The sequence below is a fragment of the Thalassophryne amazonica genome, chromosome 16 (genome assembly GCF_902500255.1).
Source record: "Thalassophryne amazonica chromosome 16, fThaAma1.1, whole genome shotgun sequence".
NCBI classification, from domain to species: domain Eukaryota; kingdom Metazoa; phylum Chordata; class Actinopteri; order Batrachoidiformes; family Batrachoididae; genus Thalassophryne; species Thalassophryne amazonica.
This window is the reverse complement of record NC_047118.1, coordinates 40,414,160-40,427,726: the sequence shown is the minus strand read 5'-3', so window position 1 is coordinate 40,427,726 and position 13,567 is coordinate 40,414,160. Positions and strand designations below refer to the sequence as shown.

General features: G+C 38.5%; 1 protein-coding gene across 1 annotated transcript; it reads right to left on the bottom strand.

Annotated features, from left to right (window-relative positions):
- Positions 1-286: 286 nt before the first annotated feature.
- Positions 287-11,929, bottom strand: scpep1 (serine carboxypeptidase 1). Its single transcript, XM_034189684.1, has 13 exons — positions 11,784-11,929; positions 11,447-11,586; positions 10,103-10,192; positions 9,324-9,479; positions 6,937-7,011; positions 6,489-6,561; positions 6,117-6,154; positions 5,082-5,210; positions 4,156-4,240; positions 3,877-3,990; positions 3,507-3,644; positions 697-860; positions 287-520 (listed from the first exon to the last, which is right to left on the bottom strand). Exons 1-13 carry the CDS (start codon positions 11,839-11,841, stop codon positions 458-460), a joined length of 1,323 nt encoding a protein of 440 aa, XP_034045575.1. The 5' UTR covers positions 11,842-11,929; the 3' UTR covers positions 287-457.
- Positions 11,930-13,567: the final 1,638 nt, after the last annotated feature.

The window sequence follows — 13,567 nt, the reverse complement described above, 5'->3', positions numbered from 1 at the left end:
GTTCACCCTGTGTTCATGTGGGTTCCCCCCGGGTGCTTCGGCTTCCTTCCACTTCCAAAGACATGCAGGTTAGGTGAATTGGAAACTTTAAAATTGTGTTTGACTGTCTACCTCTGGCCCTGAGACAGACTGTCATCCTGTCCAGTGTGTACTCCTTCTCTCACCCTATGGCTGCTGGGATAGGCTTCAGCTCCCCCCCACCGCCCCTAAATGACCCTTAATTGGAGGAAGTGGGTATAATAATAATGAGCATCTTTTAATTGTTGATCGATATAAAAGCCACAAGAGCGTTTAAAAAATTTTTTTTTTTATTTGTTCTTATGGCTAAAATTTACAGAAGTGAATCTTTAAATCAAAGACTGACCATCTTATTTTGGTTTAGCAGAGAGCAGATTATAAAAAGCTTGGGATTGATTTGATTGTCGGCGACAATATAGCTGGCATCCCAGAGGCAGTGTCACGCCTGCTGTATGATCATCTTCATCATCTGTAGGGCCATCGGGCCCTGGTCTGAGGGAATCTGACAATACACAGGGACATTGGCAAAAAAATGGTATGAAACACTTTAGCAACAAACAGCAACAGGATCAAAAAATAACATATAATCAAGAGACTAAAGAAACAAACTACAAATATGTCGACACAGGACTTGAGCAAAAACAGCTCCTTCTAAAGTACAGGCATTTTAGAGCTCACCATGTGTCCAGCTTTCAGGATCCAGTAGAAGGAAAAGTTCTTGTAGATCTTGACAAAAGCTCCTGTTAAGCCCGGGGATGTCGGGTCATCCAGAGCAGTCCATCTTAGCTTGTTAAAACCAGGAAGCCCTGCCCACTTCAGCTGCTTCATCCACAACTCCTGACCTGAAACAAGGCATGTTGATTCATGTGGGTGTTTACAGGATGGTTTGTGCTTCAATCAGCAAACAGAGAACATAGATCTTCTGTAACTTTTAGTTTAATTTTAGCTTCTGATTTGGGTTCCTGTTTTATTTTGACAGACATTTCACTTATTTTTCAGTTATTCACTTCCTTTTGATTTCGCACACTGGTAGATCATTCCTTCACTTGCGTTAATTTGGTTAATGCTCACGTCTTTCAGTTCCCAGAGCCTGAGTGTTTCCAGCCTTTGCTAAGACGTCTTGTGTAATTATTCTTCATGTTTCTTGCTTAGCTACTGACTTCATTCTACTGACTCATCTCATGTTTTCGTGCCTAACCTCTATTGGATACCTTCTGCCTAGTTTTGGATTGTTTTCTCAAGGACTATCTTGCATGTGTCAGACATTCCCTATTGGACTGATCACCTGTTGCTGTAGGTTTGAGGACTTTGCTCACATAACATCCTGTGTCTGGATAACATCGGTGTGTGGATCGGGAGGTCTGGGCGGCTTTGCTTGAGCTGCTGCCCCCGCAACCCGACTCCGGATAAAGCGGAGAAAATGGATGGATGGACATCCTGTGTCCGTCTCTGCGTTTGGGTCTTCCTTACTGTGTAAAAGCCATCTTTATTCATACTTTGAATTTTTTAAAAGATTGGTGAGCAAGTAAACTCACAACCCAACATCACATGTATCACTTAGCAACAAATTAGAGATACTAAACAAATACTATATCCCAGTGTTAAGTGCTGGACATCATAGCCAGTCTGTGCACAGGTACTGTGTGTGCTTTATGTGCTGAGGAAGAATCTCTGGATTTTTCCCAGTAAATACTGATGTTCATCAGGGATGTGTTCTGGTTCCTACACTGTTCAATGCTTGCATGGACTGAGTGTTGGGTTGGGTTGTGGAAACCAGCAGCCTGGATGCTTTTGACTTCATGGACAAGGCTGTGATCTTTGCATAGTCAATCAGTACCCTGATTGCAGCTCTTGAGAAGAGAGAGGAATGAGAGTGTCTGGGTTTGTAATTGTTTTGCATCAAGACTAAGATTCAGGCTTTCAATGACTTCAGTGACCTTCATGTCTTTGGGTCTCTGGCCATGAAGATTGAGACACACCTGGAAAGAGCTTATGGAGTTATGAGGTCGCTGGACAGAGATCTTCTGATGATGACACTGTCTTTGCATGACAACTAAGGTCAAAGTCTTCAGGGTTTTGGTGCCTCCTACTTACTGTATGGTTGTAAGACCTGGACACTAACAAGTGACCTAAGGTGATAAACGGATATCTTCAGTATGAGGTCTCTTCAGAATATCTCTGGGTACCACTGGAATTACTGTGTTAAAAGAACAGTTACTTAGGGAGACTGAGATGAGTAGAATCACTTGCACTGTGATGGAACATCAGTTAAGACATGGCCATGTGATGCATTTTTCTGGGCATATAGGTGTCTCAATGTTGAGAACCACAGTGACTGGACAAGGTCAAGGGGACATTCACATTTCACCTGCCTGTGGCTTATGAATGGTTCTTCTCAAGTGGTGGGAATGAATCAGTTGTCTGCCTAGGTAGCTAGCATCTAGGACCCTGAGCACTGTTGCAGATTTTGCAAGGACACATGCTCCCAGATGTGGCCAGTGTTAAATAGATATTATAATTACCAAATAATCTCACAGGTTTTAATCATATCACAAACCACTGGTGGTGGTCAATCACACAGCTTAGCATCTACAGTTGTGCTCAAAAGTTTACATATCCTGTGCAAGAAGTAGAAGAGTGAGAAAAGCCACCAAGACACCCAGACAACCCAGAAGTTATAACCTTATGTGGCTGTGATTGGAGAAATTATGCACAGTGCAAGCTTTGCATTTTGTATCACCAGTTATACAGCTTCATGATGAAGTGGCATAGAGGAGGATTTTCTTAAAAAGAAGACCTGAAAGTTTAGTTACAAACTGCCAGAAAGTACATCTGAGATGCAAGCCTGGATTTGATCTGTTTTGGTGAAAGAAAATCCTTCTGTGCTCTACTCCACTATGAAGCTAAGAGTAGTGATGCAAAATGCAAAACTTGCACTGTGCATAATTTCTCCAATCACAGCCATATAAGCCCATAAATTCTCCTGAGTTGTCTGGGTGTCTTGGTGGCTTTCCTCACTCTTCTCCTTCTTGCACAGTTATTCAGTTCTTGAGAACTGTCTACTCCATGCAGATTTACCATAAAGTGCCATACTGTTTGTATTTCTTTGTAATTAATGTAAATAAAGTCCAAGACATATTCAGTGGCAGTTTTACCATCAGAGAGCCTCATCCACAAACTACCACAAAAGACTCCAAGCTGTCATTGATGTTAAAGGGGGCAACACATGGTATTAAGAACAGGGGTATGCAAACTTTTGATCAGGGTCATTTGGGTAGTTTGTGTTGTCATTATGATTTCAAAAGAGTAAACACAGTTGTTTGACAATAAATGGCTTCACCCAACCACTAACCGTGAGTGAAACAAAGTTTTTGTGTTATTATTCATATTCTCTGAAAAATGGCCAAAAAAAACCCCTAAACTTCTGCCAGGGTATGTAAACTTTTGAGTACTACTGTAGATAGAAGTCAGGATGCAAAGTGAGTTACCCATGGTGTCCACAATGAGGTCCAGCTGTCCATTGTAGACCGTGACGTTGATGCCAGCAGTCAGCAGCTGGTCCACAATATCGACCACCGGCCTCATAAAGTCTCCTGCCATGTTGCTGAACACTTTCTCTGCTTGACCTGAACACAAAGCCAAGAAATAGTTCAACAAACAGAATTTAGAATAAAATGTGTCATTCAAAATAATGCATCTGCTGTGGCAACCCCAAGAGAAAAAGGAAGAAACTGAAAGAATTTGCTTTTTAAATATTTATTCAACATATTACACTACATGCAGAGATGAGGTGAAAAACTAGAAAAAAAAAACGTAAATATACAGGAAAATGTTATATTTTATGATGGCGCGACTTACCTCCCCAAGTGACATTGTGGGGGATGATGCCAAGTTTCTTCCTGATTGGTCCGTTCATCAGCTCACTCAGTGACTGGCCGTGTAAGCGCCAGATGTGGCGACGTGTCAGCAGAGCTGGTTGAAATCATTTTCCAAACATCACAAGTATGCAAAAACCTCTTAAAGGACATTTAGAAAATGCAAACATCTATAGATAAGCCATGTCAATAACCAGCTTGAAATCATTAAGCTTCATAACAGTTCATTAGACTGAAATAGTCACTCAGCACAGCATCTTACAGATGAAGTCCTCGTCCGATGAAGTGTTCACTTTGTCAACTGGCGTCTGGGTCAGTATGTTGTAAAAGTTGACGTTATTGGTGTTCTGACATGAAACCAAAATAAAAGCATGTTATTACCATTTCTAGTTTTTACATTATTTATTACCAGCACTACATTTGATCACTTTGTCTATTTTTGATTTTACTTGGTGCTACATGTGTGTTCTTGGTCTTATCACTATGATGTCTTCATGTTTGATTTTATTGTTTGTATTTTGTGTGAGCTTCATAATTTTTTAATGCCTTTGCAAACTACACTTTTTTGAAATTATAGTAATAAATATGAAATCAAAATGTACCCATCCTGTGCAGAAGCTGAACTGTATGATAATGACAAAGTAGTTTTTTTAAAGAATAGACATTATTGTAATTATAGTGTAAACATGACAAATAAGTCTGACAAAGATTCTGAAATCACATTTTTTTTCTCCATACAGTAACAGATGTAGTTCTTAACCTGATTAGAACCTGTACACTGGTGATATCACCACTTACAAACAAAAGATCAAATGTTGTGAAAAAAAAAATTCTGATTTGCTCCACTTTAGCTGGTAATGTGAACGCAGCCAAATGCTTTTTTTTTTTTAAGTTCAAGACTGAAATGCTGTAGGACAATTTAGCTATTTTTGAAAAATAACCATAACACCATCCGAATTTTCACATAATTATGCGCAACAACAATAACTATTACACTTGTCTTTAACAAATGTATAAATAGAACTTAAATTCAAAGAAATACCTTATAATGGAAGTGATGCATAAGGCTGCATTGTTTTACAGGGAAAATGTATTGGTTCTTTCAAACAGCCTGTGCATGATGAAAATGAACCTGACAGTGTTAAGAAGTTTGCAGTGTGGAGCTATTGTCAGCTGTGGATCCTGTACCTGCTCCACCACAGACTCAGTCACAGACCATAACTCAGTGGCTTTCTCAAACTGCTCCTTTTCCACAGCTTGCTTCACAGCATCCACTGCACTGTTCACGTCCGCCAGGCCGTAGTCGTCCAGCAGAGACTGCACAGAAAAAGCAACACTGAAAGTACACTATGTGCCCAATAAGAAAACAATGATCGATCACTTCAGGTGTCACTTCAGAAAAGAGCCTCCTGTTAGCACAGAGAGCTACTCTACACTCAAAACTGACATTCTGATGCCAGCATCACTACTCAGAAAATTTATGTAAACCAAACACAGATGGAACTCTAAAGTGTGTTTAAAAAGGCAGTGATCAGACCACAAAAAGATTATTTCAGCAGCAACAGTGTGTTCAACCAAAAAGCCAGCATAGTACTGTATTTACCGCCATACTATGTGACTTAATCGGCAACTAACAGACTGACAGATCAACAAAAACTAAAAACAACAACAATGGAGTAAAAAAAAAAAAAAAAACTCCAATTTGTTACATCCATTTTCTATACCAGCTTACTTATTAAGGGTAACGGGGCTGGAGCCTTGTTACATTTAAATTAATTTCAGTAAATTTATTATCAGCAAAAAGAGTATGGAACTTACTCATTGGGGATTAATCCCTGCACATCACCAGTACAGCCCAAGGTGCAAGCATAATAATGGGTAGTCAAGTCCATCCCAAGAAGAAACTCTAATCTAATGCAACTTCTATGCCACTCTAGTCAGATGCATCTTATTTATAAAAAAGTAAGTCCCTTCGGCTGCTCCCTTGTTTGCACTCGGGGTCGCCATAGCAAATCCAAGGTGGATCTGCATGTTGATTTGGCACAGGTTTTACGCCGGATGCCCTTCCTGACGCAACTCCACATTACATGGACAAATGTGGCAGGGGTGGGATTTGAACCCAGAACCTTCCGAATTGAAACCAAGCGCATTAACCACTTGGCCACCACCCCTGCATGCATCTTATTTATGAAAGTTGTTTAAAACAAATTTAAAAATCTTTACCGTAGTGTAGAGGTAAGGTCCCCAGGTCATGACAGAGTCTGTGGATAAATAAGTCTTTTAGTAACCAGTGTCGTCATGACAACAGTAATGATGAAAGTAAACTTAAAAACAAACACACACAACTTCTTGCCATATTTCATAGTGACTGCTAAATTATAATGTTTCCTTCTGCCAAATACAGTCTGTATTTGGGAGACACCTGTTCAACTGAAGGAACCTGATTTAGTTCATGATGTGTAGGACACATAGGATCTGCAATGTACAGGCACTTAAAGTTTGACATATTAGTTAGTTTTACACTGGTGATTTTACTGTGTATGGTCAAACGTTTCTGATGCTGTTAAGCATGTTCAACATCTGAGTGATACTGACCTAGAGGGGAAATCCACGAGTCCCCAAGTGCCACACCAGCAAAGTTACATTTCATTGTTCCTCGAGCAATGGCCTGGACACACAACAGACATGTAGAACATGAAAATATAATGTCTTGATTCAACACTTACTTTCATATCAGTAAGAAGTTTCAAGATCCATCATACCTCACAGCACTAATGTGTGTTATGGACTCAACAGCAATCAGACTTTGTCATATTCTGTCAACATATTTACACACTGTTTTGTAACCATAAAATTGTGGTTTACTACTAGAAATTACAGGTAAACCCTGTCGAATTGTACTTTAAATCCTGTTTTAGTAATATTCATCTGGCAGTTAATGAGGGGACTTTACAATCTAACTGGTCTCATGTTCACTGAAATAAAATGTTAATATGAAAAATGGTCAAATTCTATTGTTAGTCTCACAAATTAAAGTTCTCACCTTGGTGAGTTCCATGGAAATAGCTGCTGCCATCTTTCCTCCATAAGACTCAGAAAAGATATAGAATGGTACACTCTGCAGACATTAATATTAATTCACATTTACAACTGGCATGTGAGGGTTTCTTTTAGCAAACATGAATTTTATAGATCTGTTTATAATGTAATTATGTTTCTTAATGGAAGGGCAGATCACTGTAAATACTTATTAGTGATTATTATGAAAGTTGATGACACTGATCACTAAAAAAAACCCTACAACTTTATAGATTTGTTAAAAGAAGTACTTTATAAGATGAAAATGAACAAATAGAAAATTTTATGCCATGTTAGCTGGCTATCTAAGATAAAAACTAAGAACAATTTAATTTTAAGCCATGTTAGCTGTCTATTTAATATGAAAATGAACAAATCATCTACTTTTAAACTGTTATAACTGCCTATTTGACAACTATAAGTTCTGCTTGTCAAAAGAAATTGCTGTCTGTATGGCAAAAAATTCCCTGTCCTAAAACTCAAGAGCTGTAAAACCCTGAATCAAAATTTTTATATAAGGTCTCTCGACTGTTTATTCATGTGATAGGTTAAGTTTTGGTGAAAATAAGACTGGCTGACAGCCAAAAATCAACTTAGTTGTGTCCTTTGCCCTTACGGGCAATTTACTTGTAAACTATGTTATCTGGCTATCTAATGTGAAAACTAACAAATCATCTAATTTTAAACTATGTTAGCTGGCTGTCTTAACATGAAAATTAACAAGTCAGCTAATTTTAAGCCATGTTTTCTGGCTATCTAACATGAAAACTAACAAATCATCTACACTGAACAAAAATATATGAAATGTAACACTTTTGTTTTTGCTCCCATTTCCCATGAGCTGAACTCAAAGATCTAAAACATTTTCTACATACACTAAAGGCCTATTTCTCTGAAATATTGTTCACAAATCTGTCTAAATCTGTTAGTGAGAACTTCTCCATTGCTGAAATAATCCATCCCACCACACAGGTGCGGCATATCAATATGCTGATTAGACGGTATGATTATTGCACAGGTGTGCCTTAGGCTGGCCACAATAAAAGGCCACTCTAAAATGATCAGTTTTATCACACAGCACAATGCCACAGATGTTGCAAGTTTTGAGGGAGCATGCAATTGGCACGCTGACTGTAGGAATGTCCACTGGAGCTGTTGCCATGAACTGAATGTTCATTTCTCTACCATAAGCTGTCTCCAAAGGCATTTTAGAGAATTTGGCAGTGCATCCAATGGGCCTCACAACAACAGACCACATGTAACCACACTAGCCCAGGACCTCCACTTCCAGCATGTTCACCTCCAAGATCATCTGACCAGCCACCCGGACAGCTGCTGCAACAATCTGTTTGCAGAACCAAAGAATTTCTGCACAAACTGTCAGAAACCATCTCATGGAAGCTTATCTGCATACTCGTCGTCATCGGGGTCTCAACCTGACTGCAGTCCATCGTTGTAACCGAGTTGAGAGGGTAAATGCTTACATTTGATGGTGTCTGGCTGCTGAGCAACTCTATACAAAGGAGATGTGTTGGACTGCGTGAGGCAAATGGTAGTCACACTTACTGATTTTCTGACCCCCTCCCCCGACCCTCCCAATAAAGCAAAACTGCATATTTCAGAGTGGTCTTTTATTGTGGCCAGCCTAAGGCACACCTGTGCAATATTCATGCTGTCTAATCAGCATCTTGACATGCCAAACCTGTGAGGCGGGATGGATTATCTCAGCAATGGAGAAGTTCTCACTAACACACATTCAGACAGATTTGTGAACAAATGTATACAAAATGTTTTGGATCTTTGAGTGAAAAATGCGAGCAAAAACAAAAATCTTGCATTTCTATTTTTTCAGTGTGTATTTTTAAGTCATGTTATCTGGTTATCTAACATGAAAACTAACAAGTAGCTAATTTTAAACCATGTTTTCTGGCTATCTAACAGAAAAAATAAGTCAGCTACTTGGCTGACTATGTGAGATCAATGCTAACAGGTTGACTTATTTTAATCCATGTTAACTGGCTACTTAACATGGTTTAATTAAATAATTTCTAAGATAATATTACAGGCTTGAATCACCTGAAATTTATAGCCAGCTAAGTTGTCCTTCAGTTCTGACTGTATTTTTCTAATGATAACATTAACATGAAATCTCTGTTTTTATGGATGAAGCTTAATTATATGAAAAGTATTGTTTTGAATGGTTATCAAACTTCTAAATATTGTCTGTCTCAGAACTGGATAATGCCACTGACTTGAGTCAAATCTGAAAAACATAAACAACTGTTGATTGACAGACATGCAACCTTTGAACTTAGACAATTTTGACAGTGTGCAAACATTAAGCAGATATACCTGAAACTCTGCCTTCTCTGTAAAGAAGTGTTTGAGCAGGACCAGCATGTCTGATGCCACCATGGCAACATTGGTCGCATAACCATCTGATTTGTCTGTGTAGCTAAAGCCGGTGCCCACGGGATTGTCGACGAACAACAGACTGGCTGCCTGCACCTGGAAGAGCCAGGGAATCACCATGACAACCAGAATTTCCAACATTTATACTTATGGACAGCATCCTTTTGTACAATACATCCAATCACTGATAGCCTATGAAAACAATCACAAAATATGTTCATCACAACACTCTAGTATCACAAAAGAAATGAAATGCAAAAATCTGATGAGTCTGCAGCTACTACAAAGTTATGAACAGCAAAAAGTCAGGGTCAAAAGAGATTATTCATACAGACATAAGTGAAAGCTCCCAGTTACAGTTTGCTTCACGCACACTTTGCAGAGCAGGTAGCTCAGTCTGGTGTCCCCTCCAGGAGGACTCACATCCACTTCATGCCACAGAAACTGGAGATAAATACAGACCCGATGAGCCTCAGGGCCTATAAGGACTAACTACTTCATGTGCACTTTACCTGCAACTAACTTAAGTGAGGCTTGATCTGGATGTCCAACATTGCAAAGACCTTCAACAAAAGTACAGCACGTCTCAAAGTATAATAAAATGTTTAATGTAACAGCTGAATCGACTGTCCCATTTGTTCCGAGATACAGATCGGAAATATGTACAAACACGTGAATGCAATAGTTTTAATCACTAAATTCTTACTTATTGGACTTACCCAGGTTGTCTTTCTGGGTTTTTGGTCAGTAGTTAAAGGTCCAATCTCCTCAAAGTTGCCAAAGCCGGTTCCTGAGCCTCCCGGTCCACCCTGAGGACATATGGGGACACATCCTCATTATCTTTGAACATTTAAATCAGAGGTCTCAAACTGATTCCAGAAAAGGCCAAGAGCGTGCAGGTTTTCTTTGCAACTACCCACTCCACCAGGTGATTTCACTGATTAACATCACTTTGAGCAGATACAATCAGTTATAATTTGCTGTCACAAATTTTCAATTTTAAGTCATCTGGAATGCAGCAAACAGCAGCTTCTTTGCATTTAAAAACACAGACACACACACAAACAGTAGTTCATTTCCATTTGCAGCAGTGGGCACAGTAACAAAGAGCCCTCTAAGCACAATAGGGGAAACCAGGGCACGGTGAATCAAGCAGCACAGTGAATCAGTAGCCATATCTGCAAAACTACATATATATTTGCAGCAGTTATGCCATATTTTTATGCATAAAGATATCCCCCTTATAAATTAGTGTTTTGTTTTTGGATACATTAATGGTAAAACTAAGAGGCAAGTGAAGTCAGTTTTTTCCTATCTAAAGGTAAATTTGTGGATGTCATTGTCTTTGTATTTATTTCTCAACAGAGGAAAGGTGGCCCAAAAATTTATTAGTTAGAAGACTACCCCGTCCAACTGATGAGCATGTGTTATGTCTTCTCCAGACTATCAGCTATTTGATAACATGACTCGTGTGTGTCACATGCCCCCGGGGCACAGTGAATAAGTGCAGAAAGTGATTTACTAAGCCCCAGTATCAAATGGATGAAAAATATTATTTGTTGAAGCTTATACATTTATTTTTCCATGAATTAATTCTATAATTTGTGTATATAAACAACCGTTTTCATGTTTGAACAGAAATGATGACAGTTATAATAGTTTCTAAAGGACTTATATCACTATATAAGACTCTCACACATTACATAGCTGGTTTGCTGGATTATAGTTTGTATATGCATCAGCATATATTTAATAATTTTGAAGAAATCTTTATAATCATGTGTTTTTTCATTATATTCTAAGTTGATTCACTGTGCCCCATGAATTAGTGTCCGGGACACAGTGAATCAAACATTTTAAAATCTATTTTAAACACCTTAAATTACACTTAGGGAGATATAAATAACACAGCCTTATAAACAATAACTTGCTGTATTAAATCCACAACAAAATGACCTAAACCTATGCATAATGTGTTTATGCTGCCACAAAACAACATTTCTGATCCACCGTGCCCCGGTTTCCCCTAAATTTGGTTAGGATCACTGTGGATCTGGTCCTACCTGCAGCCACATAATTAGGGGCAGGTTCTGGTACCCTTCAGACTGACTGTCAGCGTAGTAAAGCCACCAGAACATGTGCGCCCCATCTCTTACTTCCACATAATTCCAGGCTTCTTTACCTGCCAAAGGCTTGGGCAGAACTGCAAAAACAGTTCAACACATTTGTTATTTTCACTCTTCAGTTCCTAGTTGATATAATACAACTCAGTGACTAGGACAATAAACGTTTAAGTAGCCAGTAATGACACCCGATTAGTTACTTCCGTTTTGCAGTCCGCTGATGTAACTTTAGCTGAATGTTAATGTTAACGGAACAACACACAGGCGAGCACCGTACCTTTACCGACCATATAAACAAGTAAAATCACACCGACAGCTGCATGTGATCGGCCCATTGTTACAGAGTAAAGGGAAGAAAACGTCACATGATCACATGAGCTGACCCGAGGTCAGCTGACCGAACTTTTCCCACTGTCACGTGATCAAATCACCACTGAGACTGGTTGGATTTTCAATATAAAAGCAGAAGCGTTTAAATATGTTAAAAAAGGTTGTAATACTGGCAAAAATTTGTCTTTTTTAAAAAACGTAAACTTCATTTTGTCCATAAAACACAATGACAAACCATGAGGGAAAATAGTAAATAAAATAGTTTAAAAATGTTTACAAACATATACATCATTTAAAAAGATGTCTACTGGAGAAACATGTGCCACATTTTGTAATAATTCTATCTTTTGATTTTTAATTTTTCCTTTTTGTTGATTTTGTTATTTTATATTAAAGCATTATAGAAAAACAAAGAACCTTAGTCATACTTGTTGTGTTGTTCTTAAAACTAATTCAGTGAAAGCTGCTCTGATTCTATGTTCAAGAAAAACAAACAGACAAAGAAACAAAAACTCTCCCCTGTTCTGTGTTTACTTTTGCAGGGAAACTTTTCTTGTTCTCCACTACAAACTGATTGCATGTGCATTGCCAGTTGTCTTGTTCTTGAATGGTCTTAATAGATCATGTCATTAAATATCTAAGCATTTTTGAATAATTCCACATTTATAAACCACAAATAACCAATTTCTTGCCAAATTACATATGTTTTGCTGGTAAACTTCACTCTCCACAATATATTAATGAAAGAATATCCCTTTTTTTTATTGTTAACTGAATTGTATCCACAATTATTACATCCATCAGCCAAAAGAAGACAGGTGAAGGTTATGTGATTTCCCCTGTATTTGACTAAAGGTAAATGTTTAAAAAAGAAAAAGAACAACAATGTGTCAAAAAAATTCTTATTAAATTTTGTGTAAATATTTTACATGCTTTTCTAATTTGGCAACCCAGCCGATAACATTCTGAATGTTTACGACGTCAACATTCATATAAACAGGCCTTCTGGCCCCCTCTGCAAATCATTCATGGACATTACAGATGTATTTGGATTCCAGCAATGCATTCAGGCTTCGACACACATTAGTGGAAATACCCTGGATTTGGTCCTTGTTCATGGTATCACTGTCACAGATATTAACATTGTGTCTCTTGTGTCAGTGGTTTCAGATCATTCACTTGTTAATTTTACAGTCTCTTTGCCTTGTACACTGCAACGAGACACTTATTTATCATCACCCCCAAACATACTCGCCTTGGTTCAATGATTACTTACGTGGCCTCAAGTATAGAGATCTAGAGCGAAAATGGCATAGTTCACAATTAGATGTCTTCCACCTCTCGTGGCATGATGCTGTTCTAGACTAGAAGCATGCACTACGGGCTACAAAATGGGCCTATTAGACTAATTTGATTAACCCTCTGTGGTCTGCCGGCCACAGAGGCTTCTCTTATCATTTTGTGGAATGATTTCCCTGCAGAGATAAAACAGTCACATTCCGCAGAGACATTCAAGTCCAGACTTAAGACATATCTATCTCCCTCCCATATGGCTAGCATACTGGCATAATATGGAATTATGCATTCTATCCCTTTAACTCATCTTATTAGCAACAGAACAGGTCTCACCCTCACTTCATCTAAATTCTGGGTCTGTTAGTGAAGCTCAAGGCTAGCTGCCAGCGATCACCGTAGTATTGGCCCTATTGAGGTTTCAAATCCCACAAAATC

Excerpts from the sequence above, each read along its gene's own strand:
- scpep1 (XM_034189684.1), bottom strand. The coding sequence starts at position 11,841 with ATGGGCCGATCACATGCAGCTGTCGGTGTGATTTTACTTGTTTATATG. Across the intron at positions 10,193-11,446 it reads CCCTAATTATGTGGCTGCAG|GGTGGACCGGGAGGCTCAGG; the intron begins GTAGGACCAGAT and ends ATATGTCCTCAG. Across the intron at positions 4,241-5,081 it reads CTGAGTCTGTGGTGGAGCAG|AACACCAATAACGTCAACTT; the intron begins GTACAGGATCCA and ends GTTTCATGTCAG.